Here is a 17,367-nt window from a genome sequence, read left to right as displayed (position 1 = left end):
ACGAAGTTGGATTCTTCCCTCCCACAGGATTGGAAACCATTGTGTTAGGCTGAGCTCAGGGGAATTACACTGTCAACAAATGTAACATCACCGTATCAGTGATGAGTTATAGGCTTATGGAGGTAGGCAGTGTGGTTCGGAGTACAGTAGAATACTCACAATGATCTCAAGGCCTCCTGCGACGGGAGTGTAGATGATTTTGTAGCCCTGCACATTGCCGTCAGCTGCGTCCCAGCTGGTGGTTAGGGTGGTGTGGGTAGGGTTGGTGATCTGCAGATTGGTCACTCCACCCAAAGGCACTGGGAATAGAAAATAACATGACTTTAAGTGTGGCATTATGATTCTGTGGTTATTGGAGAAAATCAAGTAAACCATATTTCATGTTTCTCAGTTTATATTTCCAATGTTCCCAAATCAGTTTGCAAAATAGGCTGTATAGGCTACCAGTTAATTTGATGTTGCTACTCACGTGTCTTTCCATTCTCCGACTGGCGTTTCCCCTCCCTGGCAGGGTAGATAGGCAACACTGATATTGTGTAAGGTGTGTCAGGCTTGAGGTTTCTCAGGACAATGGCGGTGGTGCTTCCAGGTACTTGCTCCTATTTACACGAAGAGAAAAAGTGATTGCAGATTAAATGCTTTATCACAGTTTCATTTCCTAAACGCTATTTATGAGGTCATAAGGTGAAAGAGACCCACCATTTCCTCTGGTGTTCCGCCAGCCAAAGGGACGAAGAAGATCTTGTACTGTCGCACGGCTCCGTCTGCTGGGTCCCAGTCCACCTTCAGAGAGGTCATGGTGGGTTCAGTCACCTTCAGGTTCTTCACTCCCCCCAACGGTCCTGGTGAGGAAAACAAAATTAGAACCAAAACTATAGAAAACCTGGCCTTATCCATTATAACCCTCTTATCTCATTAATAATCGTCTTACATTGAAAACTCACAGTTTATAGAAGCTTATTGCTGCCAAAAAAAGAAAGAAATGGCCGGACAAAGAAAATGTTTTCTTTCAGGCAGCAATGAGGCTCCGTACCTCCATACCGTAAAAGGAAAATATAAAAAGTGAATACAAATAATGCAGCATACAGTGGGTACTAATGACAATTTATGGGATTTATGCTTGCTCTGGCATCTGATGCGTTCTGAAAAAGTGGAAGTGTGCATTGGTCTCATTCAAGGTTCACACACGGCGAAAGATTGCTTGGATGTCAGCCAGTCTTACTTGTCTTTCCGTTCTCAGACTGCCTTCTGCCCTCTGTCTCGGTGAAGACAGGCACCAGTGAGACGGTGTAGAGGGTGTCTGGTTGGAGGCCTCTCAAGACAGTGCTTGTGGCAGTAGCAGCCACAGTTTCCTAAAGATTACACAAACACAACCCAACTATAAACCTCTACATATCCCAACATACCAACAATACATGTGTTATATGCCACGCAAAGGGGAAACAACCATTTCTACACTATCAGCTACAGTACTCGTCCTACCATGGCCTCAGCAGCTCCACCAGCAGCAGGTACATAGAAGACTTTGTACTCCTTGACTTTCCCATCGGCTGGATCCCAGCGCACGTTCAAGGTGGTCATTGTGGGGTTGATCACCTGCAGGTTCTTCACTCCACCCAGGGGCCCTTGGACACACCAAAGTTAAAGTTAAAATCCAGCAATGAAGAGCTACCTTCTACTGATGATACTCTGAAATGATCATTATTTCCATCCCTCTTTCGATGTCAGCCAGGCTTACTTGTCTTTCCATTCTCAGACATCTTCTTGCCATCTCCCACTTCGTAGACCGGCACGACTGAAACGGTGTAGATGGTGTCGGGTGTGAGGCCCTTCAGGACTGTGTTGGTTCCAGCCACAGTCTCCTTTACATTATACAAACACAATACAAGTATTAACGTTTGCCCACTCCCCAACTTAACAATAACTAATCGGGTGAAACGGTGTATAAATCACAAAATATGACAAGCAACTATATTCAGTCAAACAGGAGCGTATAAGGATTATGAGTACTCATACCCTTAAAAGTAACCACACTTTCTACACTGTCAGTTACCAGTCCTACCATGCTTTCAGCTCCACCGGCAGCAGGTGCATAGATGACTTTGTACTCTTTGACTTTCCCCTCGGCCGCGTCCCATTTCACGCTCAATGTGACCATGGTGGGGTTGGTCACCTGCAGGTTCTTCACTCCACCAAGAGGCTCTGGACACACCAACCAGGGCTTTAATAATATAACTAGATACTGATTGATAGTACTTATTACAGTACCATCATATCTTATGGAGTTTGCATGTAGTTAAAATCCAGCAATGAAGAGTTATCCTCTCCATTGATGATACTAATGGGTTTCAAGGCCATTGGGCAGTCTCTGAAACATTATACTGATTACATTTGGTATTGCAAGGAGTCTATATAAAGTTAGAATACAGACTCAATGTAGAGTTATCCTCCGCATTGTTGGTTATTTATGGATTTACTCCATAAATCCGCTTTTAAGAAGGCCATTATCAGTCCCTGAAAAGATCACTGAATAAGTGATCTTTAGAAGATCTTTAACGATCTTTACACTTAGATGTCAGCCAGTCTTACTTGTCTTTTCGTTCTCAGACTGTTTCTGTCCATCTCCCACTTCGTAGACAGGCACCAGTGAAACGGTGTAGAGGGTGTCTGGCAGGAGGCCTTTCAGAATCGTGGTGGTGGAAGTGGCAGCTACAGTCTCCTTTACATTACACAAACACAACCCAACTATTATTAACGACTGCCCACTACCAACATGCCAACAATACATGTTTTATATGGCAAGAATTTCTATCAACACTGTCAGCTACAGTACTAGTCGTAATTAGTGATGAGGGGAAAAAAATAGCTAGTTATATATCGCAAAAAAAATTGGGGGAGATATTATATTGACATTTGGCTCGTTTTGTAAAAAAGTTACAAAATATATATATAAATACAGTACCGGCCAAAAGTTTAGACACCCATTCCTTCCAGGGGTTTTCTTTATTTTTACTATTTTCTACATTGTAGAATAATAATGGTGAAGATATAAAAACGATGAAATAACACATATGGAATCATGTAGTAACCAAAAAAGTGTTAGACAAATCAAAATATATTTTATATTTGAGATTCTTCAAAGTAGCCACCCTTTGCCTTGATGACAGCTACCTTGTCACAACAAAACTGGTTCAAACGCATTAAGAAGGAAACAAATTCTACAAATTAACTTTTAACATGGCACACCTGTTAATTGATATGCATTCCAGGTGACTACCTCATGAAGCTGGTTGAGAGAATGCCAAGAATGTGCAAAGCTGTCATCAAGGCAAAGGGTGGCTACTTTTTCTTCTCTGCAGATCCTCTCAAGCTCTGTCAGGTTGTATGGGGAGCGTTGCTGCACAGCTATTTTCAGTTCTCTCCAGAGATGTTTGATCGGGTTCAAGTCCAGGCTCTGGCTGGGCCACTCAAGGACATTCAGAGACTTGTCCCGAAGCCACTCCTGCGAGTGTCTTAGCTGTGTGCTTAGGGTCGTTGTCCTGTTGGAAGGTGAACCATCGCCCCAGTCTGAGTTCTTGAGCACTCTGGAGCAGGCTTTCAATAAGGATCTCTCTGTACTTTGCTCCATTCATCTTTGCCTCAATCCTGACTTGACTCCCAGTCCCTGCCGCTGAAAAACATCCCCACAGCATGATGCTGCCACCACCATTCTTCACTGTGGGGATGGTACCAGGTTTTCTCCAGACGTGACACTTGGCATTCTGACCAAAGAGTTCAATCTTGGTTTCATCAGACCAGAGAATTTTGTTTCTCATGGTCTGAGAGTCTTTAGGTGCCTTTTGGCAAACTCCAAGCGGGCTGTCAAGCGCCTTTTACTGAGGAGTTGCTACCGTCTGGACTCTCTACCATAAAGGCCTAATTGGTGGAGTGCTGCAGAGATGGTTGTCCTTCTGGGAGGGTCTCCCATCTCCACAGAGGAACTCTAGAGCTCAGTCAGAGTGACCATTAGTTCTTGGTCACCTCCCTGACCAAGGCCCTTCTCCCCGATTGCTCAGTTTGGCTGGGCGGCCACCTCTAGGAAGATTCTTGGTGCTTCCATTTAAGAATGATGGAGGCCACTGTGTTGTTGGGGACCTTCAATGCTGCAGAAATGTTTTGGTACCTTTCCCCAGATCTGTGTCTCGACACAATCCTGTCTTGGTGCTCTACGGACAATTCCTTTGACCTCATGGCTTGGTTTTTGCTCTGACATGCACTGTCAACTGTGGTGTCTTATATAGACAGGTGTGTGCCTTTCCAAATCATGTCCAATCAATATAATTTACCACAGGTGGACTCCAATGGTAAATTGAGCTCAATTTCAAGTCTCATAGCAAAGGGTCTGAATACTTACGTAAATAAGGTATTTCAGTTTTACATTTTTAATACATTTGCAAAAATGTCTAAAAACCTGTTTTCGCTTTGTCATTATGGGGTATTGTGTGTAGATTGCTGAGGTTTTTTAAAAAAAAAATCAATTTTAGAATAAGGCTGTAACGTAACAAAATGTGGAAAAAGTAAACTGTCTGAATACTTTCCGAAAGCACTGTATATATGTTTTTGCTGCTGTACCTGCTCCTAAACTCCAGTATGTTTCATCCTATAGCTTGTTTTCTATCTTATTTTAAATAGTGAACCAACATGTGTTTAGCACATTTATTTCCCTGACTGATCAAAACTAGTTTTCTCTTGTCTCTCTTCAATTCTCTCTCGTGAGAATTGCAATACACATTTTATTGGCAGCTAAGTATTGTGATTTCATATTGTGAGATCCCTGGCAATTCCCAGCCCTACCTACCATGGCCTCAGCACCACCACCAGCAGCAGGTACATATAAGACTTTGTATTCTTTGACTTTCCCATCGGCTGGCTCCCATTTCACGTTCAGGGTGGTCATGGTAGGATTGGTGACCTGCAAGTTTCTCACTCCACCCAGGGGCCCTGGATACGCCAAAAAAGGCTTTAATAATATCACATTATATTGATTGATAGAACTTAATAAAGTACTATCTTATCAAGTTTGTATGAAGTTAAAATCCAGCAATGAAGAGTTATCCTCTCCATTGATGATACTAATGGGTTTTAAGGCCATTAGGCAGTCTCTGAAACATTATACTGATTACATTTGGTATTGCAAGGAGTCTGTATAAAGTTAGAATACAGACTCAATGTAGAGTTATCCTCCGCATTGTTGGTTATTTATGGATTTACTCCATAAATCAGCTTTTAAGAAGGCCATTATCAGTCCCTGAAAAGATCACTGAATAAGTGATCTTTAGAAGATCTGTAACGATCTTTAGACTTAGATGTCAGCCAGTCTTACTTGTCTTTTCGTTCTCAGACTGTTTCTGTCCATCTCCCACTTCGTAGACAGGCACCAGTGAAACGGTGTAGAGGGTGTCTGGCAGGAGGCCTTTCAGAATTGTGGTGGTGGAAGTGGCAGCCACAGTCTCCTTTACATTAAACAAACACAACCCAACTATTATTAACGACTGCCCACTACCAACATGCCAACAATACATGTTTTATATGGCAAGTGTGATGGAAAATGTTGTGTTTGTGCTTTTCTAATTACCAATTTTTGTGTTCATGCAAGTGACTGACTGAATGAATCCTCACTATCAGTATCTGCAATTTGGCAGTATGCCCAGAACCTTGTTTTGAGAACAAAAGGATATCTCAGTTTCAAGGTCTCAGCTTGGAGAGAATACGCCTTGAGGTATTGGTCTGTCACATTCATGAACCAGTATTTGTCAGTCACATGCATGAACCAAACATTAATGATGAATTAATTACGAATAATGAATAAACTGAATTATGCAAATATAACTTGTCTGTGTAAGCAATATATTAGAGAACTAACGGGACAGCCCCTGTGGAGCTCCTGACAGACGTATACTATGTTGCATCAAGTTTGTTGGAACCTCTCCAGTTAACTTACAAAAACAATTATTCATAAAATTTCACTTTGAGTGTCCCTGTGAAGAATTTCCACGACACAAGCAATGGGGAAACAACCATTTCTACACTATCAGCTACAGTACTCGTCCTACCATGGCCTCAGCAGCTCCACCAGCAGCAGGTACATAGAGGACTTTGTACTCTTTGACTTTTCCATCAGCTGGCTCCCATTTCACATTCAAGGTGGTCATGGTGGGATTGGTCACCTGCAAATTTTTCACTCCACCCAGGGGCCCTGGATACGCCAAACAAGGCTTTAATAATATCACATTATACTGATTGAACTTGGTATTGCAAGGAGTCTGTATAAAGTTAAAATACAGACTCAATGTAGAGGTATCCTCCGCATTGGTGGTTATTTATGGATTTACTCCATAAATCAGCTTTTAAGAAGGCCATTATCAGTCCCTGAAAAGATCACTGAATAAGTGATCTTTAGAAGATCTGTAACGATCTTTAGACTTAGATGTCAGCCAGTCTTACTTGTCTTTCCGTTCTCAGACTGTTTCTGTCCATCTCCCACTTCGTAGACAGGCACCAGTGAAACGGTGTAGAGGGTGTCTGGCAGGAGGCCTTTCAGAATTGTGGTGGTGGAAGTGGCAGCCACAGTCTCCTTTACATTACACAAACACAACCCAACTATTACCGACTGCCAACATGCCTATACAACCCTGTTTGACTGAAGATACTGTAGTTGTTTACCATATTGTGTGATTCATAAAACAAACAATATCAAACAACACATTGATATGCTATTTCTTATTTTTGGATGTGAATTGTTGGAGTATTTTCTACACAGTCAGCCAACTGTAAGCTGAGAGACTTCCTACCGGTCCTACCATGCCTACCATGCTCTCATCTCCACCGGCAGCAGGTACATAGACGACTTTGTACTCTTTCACTTTCCCGTCGGCCGCCTCCCATTTCACGTTCAGGGTGGTCATGGTGGGGTTGATCACCTGCAGGTTCTTTACTCCACCAAGTGGCTCTGGATAAAACCAAATGGTTTTAATATGGGGTTTCAAACATTTTACTGTATATTCTTGTTATTCTATTGATTGAACTGAAGTCAAAATCCTATCTTCTCTATTGATTGTACTCTAAAATTATACATCTATTGGGAGAATGTTATGGGTGTTCTCTGGCCTTTTTATACGTCTGATGGTTCCAGAGTTCCTGTCGTCAGGTCCACTTACTGGTCTTTCCTCGGCCTGAGATGTCTTTGGCCTCTCCGCTGAGGTAAATGGCAGCCACGGTGACAGAGTAGGGAGTGTCAGGCGTCAGCTTCTGGAGGATGACACTGTTCTTCTTCCCTCCTACCTGGGTCTGTTTGGGAGACAACATGTCAACAGTCAGAGTCTTTTCTATGTCCCTGGGAGGATAGAACATCTCACTTCAAAGTTAAAAGAGCAATTCCTTATAAAGGGCTGACAGATGGATGACAAGTAACACTGTTTCAATGGTTGCCGCTTTCCTCGGCTCTGAGACAAAATGCCCTGAAGCTCACTGGCTAGCTACCTCGGCAGTTGAGGCCAAGCAGAGTTCTTCTACACTGTCACGGGGAAGACATCCAAATGTGGCCAATGTAAACTCCAACTCTATCAAAGCAGCAATTGAGTTTCTCTATGATCAACCAATACATGAATCATTTATTTACCTGATGCCATTTGTGTGAACAGAGTTGCTCATTCAAACACCTTAGGAGAAAACAATTGCCTTTCTCACACTACTCTGTTCATCAACAAGTAGTATATAAAGGGAAGACGAAATGGTCTTGATGGACACTAGACATTATGGAAGCCTTTTACGTTGCAACATCATGCCGATTAATGGGCACTACAGTAAGCAACAACTATTGACAGCAGGAAGCGCTAAAGCCATTGAGGGGAAGACATGCAATAGAATTTCCATCGTATTTGCTTATATCTGACATGTCTACTTAGCAGCTCGCCTAAGCAACACGTCCACCATTTGTACTTTGACATCACTAAACCATCATATCAGAGAAAGGCACTTGAGGATCCTCATATCACCCAAGTGTGAATGTTATGCCCGGCTTATATGGCTTATGTTAAATCAACACGTCTTCACACCCACAGCAGAAGATGTCTCCATACTATTTTAAGTGTACAGAGATACAGTACCATAATACCAATAATGTGCTATGATGGGATCAGATATGCATGCAACAGCTCTGTCCCATGGTGTCATGTTGAGATCACGGTTTAGAGAACTGACACCTTGTTTGGGGTGCCCTGTCATAACTTCTCAGAGACACTTAGAAAAATGTTTAACTAACCAAATTCTTTTCATATTAGCGCATTGTCAACCGAAAAAAGTTCCTAAAGGAATTCCCAAGCGATTTCCGTCGCTGATCACAATTAAGTTATCAGTTAGGAATGTGGGCTTGGCTGCCAGATACAGTAAGTACACAAACAGACCGGATAGGAAGACAATGTCATAATCAAATGTCAAACTAACGATGTGCAGGAAGACAAAAGAGCCTGTTGTTACTACATTTACATTTTACGCTTACAGTAGTGAGTGCATAAATTTTAGTTCTGGTCCCCTGTGGGAATTGAACCCAAAGACCTGGCGTTGCAAGCGCCATGCTCTGCCAACTGAGCCACACGGGACTACTACTTACTACTCTTGTCAGTGGGGGGGAGACCACTAGTGGGTCCCAAGAGAAAAGGGATTTCATGTTACAATGAACCAATTCAGAAATGCTTCAGTACTTCTATGCACACGGATTTAGCCCTTTGACTTTAAAGGCATAGTTTGGCCGAATTACAAAATGGCATATTGGTTTCGTTACCCTGTAAGCAGTCTATGGAAAATGTATGACAGCAATCCATTCTTTGGTTTAGTTTTCCTGGCACTATTTCCACATGCTAACGTTGTAGCATTTGTGGCAGAAATCCCATTGATGTCATGGGAGCGATATTAGCCTTTTTTGCACGTCATGTCCAAATCATCCAAAAGTATCTCAAATGTATTGTTGAAAGTCACTTATAGATGATTTTAACATGATGTGCAAAAAATACTAACATCGGTCCGATGACTTGAATGAGATTTGTGCCATAAATGCTCAATCGTTAGCATGTGGAAACAGTGCGGAAACAGTGTGGAAACTAAACCAACGCATGGATTGCTGTCATACCTTGTCCATAGATTGCTTACAGGTTAAGGAAACCAATATTTAATTTTGTAATTTGGGTGAACTATCCCTTTAAGGTTTTGGGCTGTTTATCTGTTGGCCTTAAGAAGTACTGATGCACAGATTTTCCAGGTTTCATCATTGGGGTTAAACTACTTCAGGCACATTGGAGAAATTACACTGATAACAACTAACATCACCGCTCACTTACAGACCAGAAAGTAAGAACAACCTACTCTAAATTATAGTTAACTGAGAGATATCATACCCAGAAGGCATAATTAATCAAGTTAAAGGATTTAGTTGTCAGGACATCATGGGCGGCCGAAGCTTATCAGTTGCTCAAAATACACTCTTAGTTAGAATTATTCACATTTTTCAAGAAACTACTGGAGGTTGTGTGACTTACTGAGAGAGCTTTGCCTCCTGCCACAGGTTGGAAGGAGATCTTGTAGTTCTGGACGGGGCCTGGGGCGTGGTCCCACTTCACTGTCAGAGTGACCGTGGTCGCGTTGAACACCTGCAAGTTCTGCGGAGGTCCAGTGGGAGCTAGGAACACATTACAATCAATACACTGACCCAAGACAGTGGTAATGTATATCAAATGGCTGTAGGGCACATGACACAGCCTTTACCAATTCCCAATGATCACTTGGGGGTCATGAAGCTGGATGAAGCAATGACGGTAATGATGGGGGGTGAGATGATGGGAACACATGATTTGGTGACGAGGACACATGATTTGGTGATGAAGTACACATAAGCGCCACAAATGGAGAGTGAAGCAGCCGGTAAGGTTACCATTAAACATGGCACATGCATTTCCAATGATGGGGACATTGATAAGGAAGACATTGTGACATGATGAGGCTTGACATTAAAGACATGAGGAATGATATTATGACAAATGGTTGACAATGAGGTGTCTGTGGTGGAACGTCCGGTCTCTGCGGGTCAGTCCTCCCACTTTTGCATTTGCAGCTCTTTAAAGGCACATCAATGCACATGCAGATGATTTTTTTTTTTTTAAGTGTGTTTTCCATCAACAACACTTTCATTATCGTTCGCATTACCATAATAATTATAGTCATGAATATTACAATGACAATGTCCTTCTCCGTTTCAAATAACATACCAGGTGTAGTCATCTTTAACACTGGAAAAAGAGAACGTTAAGACAACAGGTTATTTCAATACGCTGTGGACCACATCTGGGGTCTAACTGGAAAACGTGAATGTAATTGATAGGAGGATGACAGAGGAGAAGAAGAGAAGGGTGAACCTACATGTGCGCTGGCTGCCAATCAGGTCCTCGCTCTCCGACTCGTCTGGGTAGATGGCCGTGACAGTGACATCATACAGGGTGTCCGGGTCCAGGTTCTCCAGATCATGGGACGTTTCATCACTGTTCAGGATAGACTGGAGAGGGGAGGGGGGGGGGGGGGTGGAGTGAGAAAGGGAGAGGGAAAGAGAGAGCGAGTGAGAGAGAAAGCATAAACAGTCACATTTCACCACTACATTCAATCCTGTCCGCTCTATAGCAGTAGATAGTCCAGTCAACAATCACCGTCGGCTAGCCACTTGATCAACGTACATATTGGAAGTTGTTCTCTCCCTTCTTAGTCCAGCCAATTCGGTAGAGGGCCACGTCAGGGGCCCCGTGTTCCCAGGTGGCCCTGAACGAGGTCTGGGTCACCTCGGACAACTTCAGATTCTGCGGGGCAGGAACGACATCTGTACACATGGACAGAGACGTGCGAGAGGGAGACGTGATTATTATGAGGAAGTCCTGAGAGATGAGGCAAAGCCATTTCATCAGACGGGCTGCAAACCATGTGAGGAACATTTTCGCTGCGAGTCCATTTCTTGGATCAATCGTCAACAAATGGGTTTTTGCATGCGTGTGTGGAAAACAAAATGTCCTCAAATCATCTGTGATTAATGATGAAGAAGGCCCCATGCAGTGAGTGACAGCAGACACACAAACACACACATTTTGTAGGGTCATATACAATTAACTAGACTCACACACACACACACACACACACACACACACACACACACACACACACACACACACACACACACACACACACACACACCCTCAGGGAACAGTGGCTTCATGTTTGGGCTTCATCTAGAAAGACAAATGACTGAGGAGAGGCTGAATCCCAGGAGGATCTGCAGACTCAATTCTCACCATACAGACACACTCAATTCTCACCATACAGACACACTCAATTCTCACCATACAGACACACTCAATTCTCACCATACAGACACTCATCTCTAATCTACTGCTCGTCAGCCAAACGATAAATCCCACAAACGATTGTGTACCTGTAACGGCTTGTCCAAGCATCGAGTTTCCAACGCCTTCGGCGTAAACTGGGGTGACAGCAACGTCGTACTCAGATTGAGAGATGAGGTTGGTAAGAGGCAGGGATGTTACATCACCATTGACTTCAACCTGGCAGAAAAGGGGTATTGGGATTATAGGATCAACAAACAATGAACAACCGTATTTCTGCTGAGCAACTAGTGTGAACTACCACTACTAACATTAACATAAACTCTGATTGTCCCATTTTGAACATTGATGTTAACCAATACAATGTTCTCGAAGTGAAATCCCCCTCTTTCTTCTCTCCAATTTCTTTCCTTGTTATTTCTAAACGTCATCAGATCATTTGAGAAAAGCCTTATGAATAATAGTACGTGTCCTGAGAAAAGTCCTAAGGCTATATTGGTCATTCCAGAGGATGTTTAATGGTAGGAAAAACCCTTGAAGTCAAAAAAGCTTCCAGCAGAAATGCGGATAAATGTCTCTTTCAATTCAGTTTCCACTTCAAACTTCGAGACAAAAAAAATCAAGAAAAAGGTGTCCATAGCAGCGATAGTTCTCCAATTGTAACGTAGAGGAAAAATCTGTGGCAACCGACAGGGCAGACCTTAGAACATAAATCCACAGAGAGAGGCTACTTTGGAGACAGCAGCCTTCAGATGTTATCCATGAGAGGATCTGGTTGGATGTATCCAGTGGAGACCCATAGCTCATCCATCAGTCGTTTCTGGAGGTACTTTTGTGGGTGTCCAATGAGACACCTCCTTCAACATCAATTTTGAGCTTTCTTCACAGCTTGGCGGTCTCTTAAATGTAAGTGAGAAATGATGACGAGTGACGCCAGTGATATATCTCTGAGTCTGTGGCTGGGAACAGGGTCTTCTCTGACTGCCAGTAGGCTTCTTTCCCCACATCGACGTGTGCTGGCCTGCCCATGGAGTCAAGATCCCAGTCTACTGAAAGAGCTGCTATTATAACCCCCAGACTTCAGTGGCCTTCCCTAAACAGCTAAGCTATCATAGAGAACGTTGAGTTCCTCACTAACGCTTTTCCCATGACCTCATGGCACCACTGTAGAACCTTGAGGACAGTATGTGTGTCCTAAATGACACCCTATTCCCTATATAGTGTGCTACTTTTGACCAGGGCCCATAGGGCTTAACCATACATGTTATTTATTGCTGTAGCTAGAGATTGTGTTTCAAAACCATTCAAATTGAAAGGAAAATTCTATGTTAGCGACAGGCTGGAGCCTGTTTAAATGTGTGGTGCTAGTGTTACCTCTTTGAGCTCTCCTTCCTCTGGCTTGTAGGTGACGATGTACTTGAGGACTTTCCCCGGGGAGGCGTCCCATCTGAGCTTCATGGCGCTATGGGTGACACCAGTGATCTTCAGATTACCCGATGGTGGCAAGGGCACTGGGTAAGAGGAATGACAGAGAAAGGGATAGAGAGGGAGAAAAGAGAGAGTGTGGTAGAGGGGGAAAGGGAGGGAAAGTTAGTGAGTCTTAGACCCATCTGTATTGTAAGGTAGTACACAGTTCTATAGGGTCATGGTGGGAGAAAGAGATGTTGATAAACTCCCATATCTATTGGGTGAAATACCAGTGTGCCATCACAGCAACAAGGGCAACCAGTGAAGAACAAACACCATTGTAAATACAACCCATATTTATGTTTGTTTATGTTCCCTTTTGTACTTTAACTATTTGCACTTCGTTACAACACTGTAAAAAGACATAATATGACATTTGAAATGTCTTTATTCTTTTGGAACTTTTGTGAGTGTGATGTTTACGGTTCATTTTTGATTGTTTATTTAACTTGTGTGTATTATTTATTTGCCTTGCTTTGGCAATGTAGACATATGTTTCCCATGCCAATAAAGCCCCTTAAATTTAATTGAAATTAAAATTGAGAGAGAGAGAGACAGAAAAAGAGAGAGAGAGACAAAGAGAGAGAGAAAAAGAGAGAGAGAGACGAGAGAGAAAGAGAGAGACACAAAGAGAGACAGAAAGAGAGACAGAGAAAGAGAGGCATAAAGAGAGACAGAGAAAGAGAGAGGCATAAAGAGAGACAGAAAGAGAGACAGAGAAAGAGAGAGGCATAAAGAGAGACAGAAAGAAAGACAGAGAAAGAGAGAGGCATAAAGAGAGACAGAGAAAGAGAGCGGCATAAAGAGAGACAGAAAGAGAGACAGAGAAAGAGAGAGACAGAGAAAGAGAGAGACAGAAAGAGAGAGGCATAAAGAGAGACAGAAAGAGAGACAGAAAGAGAGACAGAGAAAGAGAAAGGCATAAAGAGAGACAGAAAGAGAGACAGAGAAAGAGAGAGACAGAAAGAGAGACAGAGAAAGAGAGAGGCATAAAGAGAAACAGAAAGAGAGACAGAAAAAGAGAGAGGCATAAAGAGAAACAGAGATAAGAGGAACATACAGGTGACTCCTTGGTCTACGAGGGGGCTGCTGGCTGCCACTCCATGTAGGGCGAACAGGGTGAGTGTATACGCTGTGTCGGTGATAAGCTCCTTCAGCTGAACATCATTCACATCTGCCCCAACTCGTACCTGCACAGCAGGGGAGGCAGGAGAGGGGGGAAGGGGAGAGGGAGAAAAGGAGAGGAGGGAGAGAGAGAGAGAGAGAGAGAGTGTTAGAGCAGGCAGGACGACAAAGGGGAACAAAACAACAAGACAGGACTTGTCAAAGGGACACTTTTTGAACACCTGGTTCACAGTGCTAACTGTGTGTCTCCTAAGGTATGCCTGCCTTGCTGCCTTCAGTCCATACTGAAATCCCTCTAAAGGGTACACTACGTCTTGCCAGCCTGCAGTTCAAAATATACAGCATTTGTTGAGATTTTGTTTGGTTAATATCATCTCAATGACTTCACTGGTGAAAAAAATCATCTGCAGAGGGTCAGCATGAGCTAGTCCTTCCCATTACCCTATGGGTCCAACGGGTCTGTTTTTTGTAGGCCTTGCCTGAACACCACTGTAAACGTCCACTTCCTGCTCTGTGCAGAGATCATCATATTGCCATCTGGAATGAGTAAGGCCCCACTAGCAGAGGCCTTGGCTTCAAGGAGTTATAAACTGGATGTGGATATGCTGACCATGCACATGGAGCTCCTATCCAACGCGTCCTCCACCAGGATATGTGTGTGTGTGTGTGTGTGTGTGTGGGTGTGGGTGTGAGTGTGTGTGTGAGTGTGTGTGTGTGTGTGTGTGTGTGTGTGTGTGTGTGTGTGTGTGTGTGTGTGTGTGTGTGTGTGTGTGTGTGTGTGTGTGTGTGTGTGTGTGTGTGTGTGTGTGTGTGTGCGTTCTCCTGCTCACCTCTTTCTCCACAGTGGGCACAGTGGCATTGATGGCACGGTAGAGCAGCATATAGCCTGTCGCCCCTTCAGCCTTCTCCCACTTGACCTTAAAGGTGGTCATGGTCTCGTCGTACACAGTCAACTTGATCACCCCGGGTAGTGGCACTGTGGAGAGAACAGGTAGGAAACCCACAGTTAGTCACCACCAGTCGAAGCTCTCCTCTATCCTGGCACCCCAATAGTGGAACAAGCTCCACCCTAACATCAGGAGAGCAGATTCCCTGCCCATCGTCTGGAAATGTTGGAAAACCTACAACCACAGCTACCCACCTAACTCTAGTCTATTGACATCCACAACACAACCCAGCCACCCACATCTCTGTGTTTATGGCTGAGCCACACTAATAGTGTGCCACTTGGGATGCAAACGTCAGAGGTGAAAAGTACTTAAGTAAAAATACTTTGAAGGACGAGCAGTTTAAGTCGTTTTTTGGGAGTATCTGTACTTTACTAATATTTTTGCGAACTTTTACTTCATCTACATTCCTAAACAAATTATGTACTTTTTACTCCATACATTTTCCCTTTAACTGAAAGGTACTCATGACATTTTGACAGGAAAATGGTCCAATTCATGCACTTATCAAGAGAACTGGTCATCCCTACTGCCTCTGATCTGGCGGGCGGGCTCACTAAACACAAATGCTTCGTTTGTAAATTGTGTTGGAATGTGCCCCTGGCTATCTGTAAATAAAAATGTAATAAATTAATATTAGGAATTTGAAATTATTTATACTTTAACTTTTACTTTTGATGCTTAAGTATATTTTAGCAATTCCATTTACTTTTGATACTTAAGTATATTTAAAATGAAATACTTCTAAACTTTATTTTACTGGGTGACTTTTACTTGAGTCATTTTATATTAAGGTATCTGTACTTTTACTCAAGTATGACAATAAAATACTTTTTCCACCACTGATCAATGTGTTAGCTTAAACTGACAAATAAAGAAAACTGTGGTGATCTCACCCTACTATTGCGGTGGCCAAGTGGCGGGCGACAAAACAATAACCATGCTTTATGAGAGTGAGAAATATCTTAGAACGTCCACCATGAAAATCAAAGGGACACATTTCAAAAAGTAACAACGTCCACTATTAAGTACAAATAGAACAATGAAAGTGGTAAGCATATTTAACCATCATGTGAAATTATGTCAGTTTTCTTAAGACACTTTTAATGAGGCCAAGAATGCGAGAACAATGGTTATTCTCCTCATAAGAAGCCCCCACTTGTGCATTTTCCAATGGGAAACCTTATGGGAACTTGTTGTTTAACACTTTACAGCCACCAATCAGATATACACCCAATATAACCCTGGTGGTGTAAACAACCCTGTTTAATACGCCTCCAAGAGCAACACAAACAAGTTCCATCCATGTTCAACCCATTTAAAACAGCCTAATGAACATGGAGGGCAGGGGATGTAGTTAATTTCAGCATCGTATACCGTAATGAAACAAATGCACTCCCACACCAGTGGAACTCCTTGGAGTAGCGTTGCTATCCCCACATTAAAGTTCCTTTTTAATCATCCCTGTCCCCCCGACAGACGTCTTTGTGAAACTCATCTCATTTCACTTCCTGTGTATCATTGAAGCTCTGCTGAGTCATTCAACTTCCAAATAAGGCGATTGGACTGGCTGAACCGGGCCACCTTTCCAGGAAGTAATTACAAGGTTTACTCTGGGTAATTGGGACGAGGTTGTGTAAGGAAACGGAGGAAGAGGAATACAAAACAGAGAGGAGAGGGAGCAGAACAGCTGCAACACTTACAGGTGGTTTCGATGCCCTTCAGTGGCTCTTCGCTGGTCTCCCCTCCGGTCACAGAGAAGACGTTGATCCCATACTCAGTCAGAGGGGTCAGCTTGGTCAGGACCACAGTGGTGACCGCCCCATCGACAATCATCTGAGGAGTGCAAAAGGAACACGGTCGTTATGCAGGAAACCCCACCTCAAAATCCAAGTATAACAGGAGGATGATCCAAAAAGCTGAGCAGAAAATAAACAGCAACCTCAGGTCACCCCTACGTGACGTAGTCTGGCCAGTAGTTTCAAATTCGTCATGGGATTATATTGGAATTACAGCAGGTCAAAAGCAAATGTTCCAACTAATACGGCACACATTTAGGAAACCCAAAACAAAACTAACATCTTCTCGCACACATACTCTCTCTTCAAAATTTCAGAGGTCTATCCAAGATAACGGAGCGCATATCATCAAATTCAAAGTGAAATCTGATTTATTTGTGTGAAGAAGCTTTTCGGTGTCCAATGCAAGCATTTGAAATGAGGGAGAATGGATGGATAGCCAAGAATCCATTTCTAGCAGGAGAAGTTATGTAACAAGTCTAAAATACAGGCCTATCTCAAACCTCCCCTTCAACACATGGCCTCTCTTTAACTTTCCGAACCCTTCCAGTCAGGCTTCTGGGCTATGCATTGCACTGAAACTGCCTTGGTAAAGGTAGTGAACAACCTCCTCTGTGC

At 43.1% G+C, this 17,367-nt stretch overlaps 1 protein-coding gene across 9 annotated transcripts in view; it reads right to left on the bottom strand.

Moving 5' to 3' along the window:
- LOC115194654 (collagen alpha-1(XII) chain) overlaps nt 1–17,367 on the bottom strand; it is a 96,746-nt gene that overhangs the window by 44,791 nt on the left and 34,588 nt on the right. For 5 of the 9 annotated variants that reach the window (XM_029754556.1, XM_029754529.1, XM_029754551.1 and 2 more), the window contains 23 exons: nt 16,654–16,786; nt 14,834–14,979; nt 13,939–14,068; nt 12,786–12,922; nt 11,501–11,630; nt 10,755–10,894; nt 10,447–10,579; nt 10,296–10,316; nt 9,570–9,709; nt 7,197–7,326; nt 6,849–6,988; nt 6,484–6,613; nt 6,093–6,235; nt 5,363–5,492; nt 4,838–4,980; nt 2,590–2,719; nt 2,063–2,202; nt 1,739–1,862; nt 1,483–1,625; nt 1,223–1,352; nt 700–842; nt 470–599; nt 160–299 (listed from right to left, as the gene is read on the bottom strand). In XM_029754556.1, coding sequence (XP_029610416.1) covers nt 160–299; nt 470–599; nt 700–842; nt 1,223–1,352; nt 1,483–1,625; nt 1,739–1,862; nt 2,063–2,202; nt 2,590–2,719; nt 4,838–4,980; nt 5,363–5,492; nt 6,093–6,235; nt 6,484–6,613; nt 6,849–6,988; nt 7,197–7,326; nt 9,570–9,709; nt 10,296–10,316; nt 10,447–10,579; nt 10,755–10,894; nt 11,501–11,630; nt 12,786–12,922; nt 13,939–14,068; nt 14,834–14,979; nt 16,654–16,786 — 3,006 coding nt within the window. Of the gene's footprint in view, nt 1–159; nt 300–469; nt 600–699; nt 843–1,222; nt 1,353–1,482; nt 1,626–1,738; nt 1,863–2,062; nt 2,203–2,589; nt 2,720–4,837; nt 4,981–5,362; nt 5,493–6,092; nt 6,236–6,483; nt 6,614–6,839; nt 6,989–7,196; nt 7,327–9,569; nt 9,710–10,295; nt 10,317–10,446; nt 10,580–10,754; nt 10,895–11,500; nt 11,631–12,785; nt 12,923–13,938; nt 14,069–14,833; nt 14,980–16,653; nt 16,787–17,367 lie in introns of all 9 variants that reach the window. The other 4 variants (XM_029754541.1, XM_029754564.1, XM_029754574.1 and 1 more) reach the window with 4 other exon arrangements.

The sequence above is a fragment of the Salmo trutta genome, chromosome 1 (genome assembly GCF_901001165.1).
Source record: "Salmo trutta chromosome 1, fSalTru1.1, whole genome shotgun sequence".
In the NCBI taxonomy this organism is placed as follows: Eukaryota; Metazoa; Chordata; class Actinopteri; order Salmoniformes; family Salmonidae; genus Salmo; species Salmo trutta.
The sequence above is the reverse complement of the archived record's forward strand: the minus strand, read 5'-3'. Positions and strand labels throughout refer to the sequence as shown.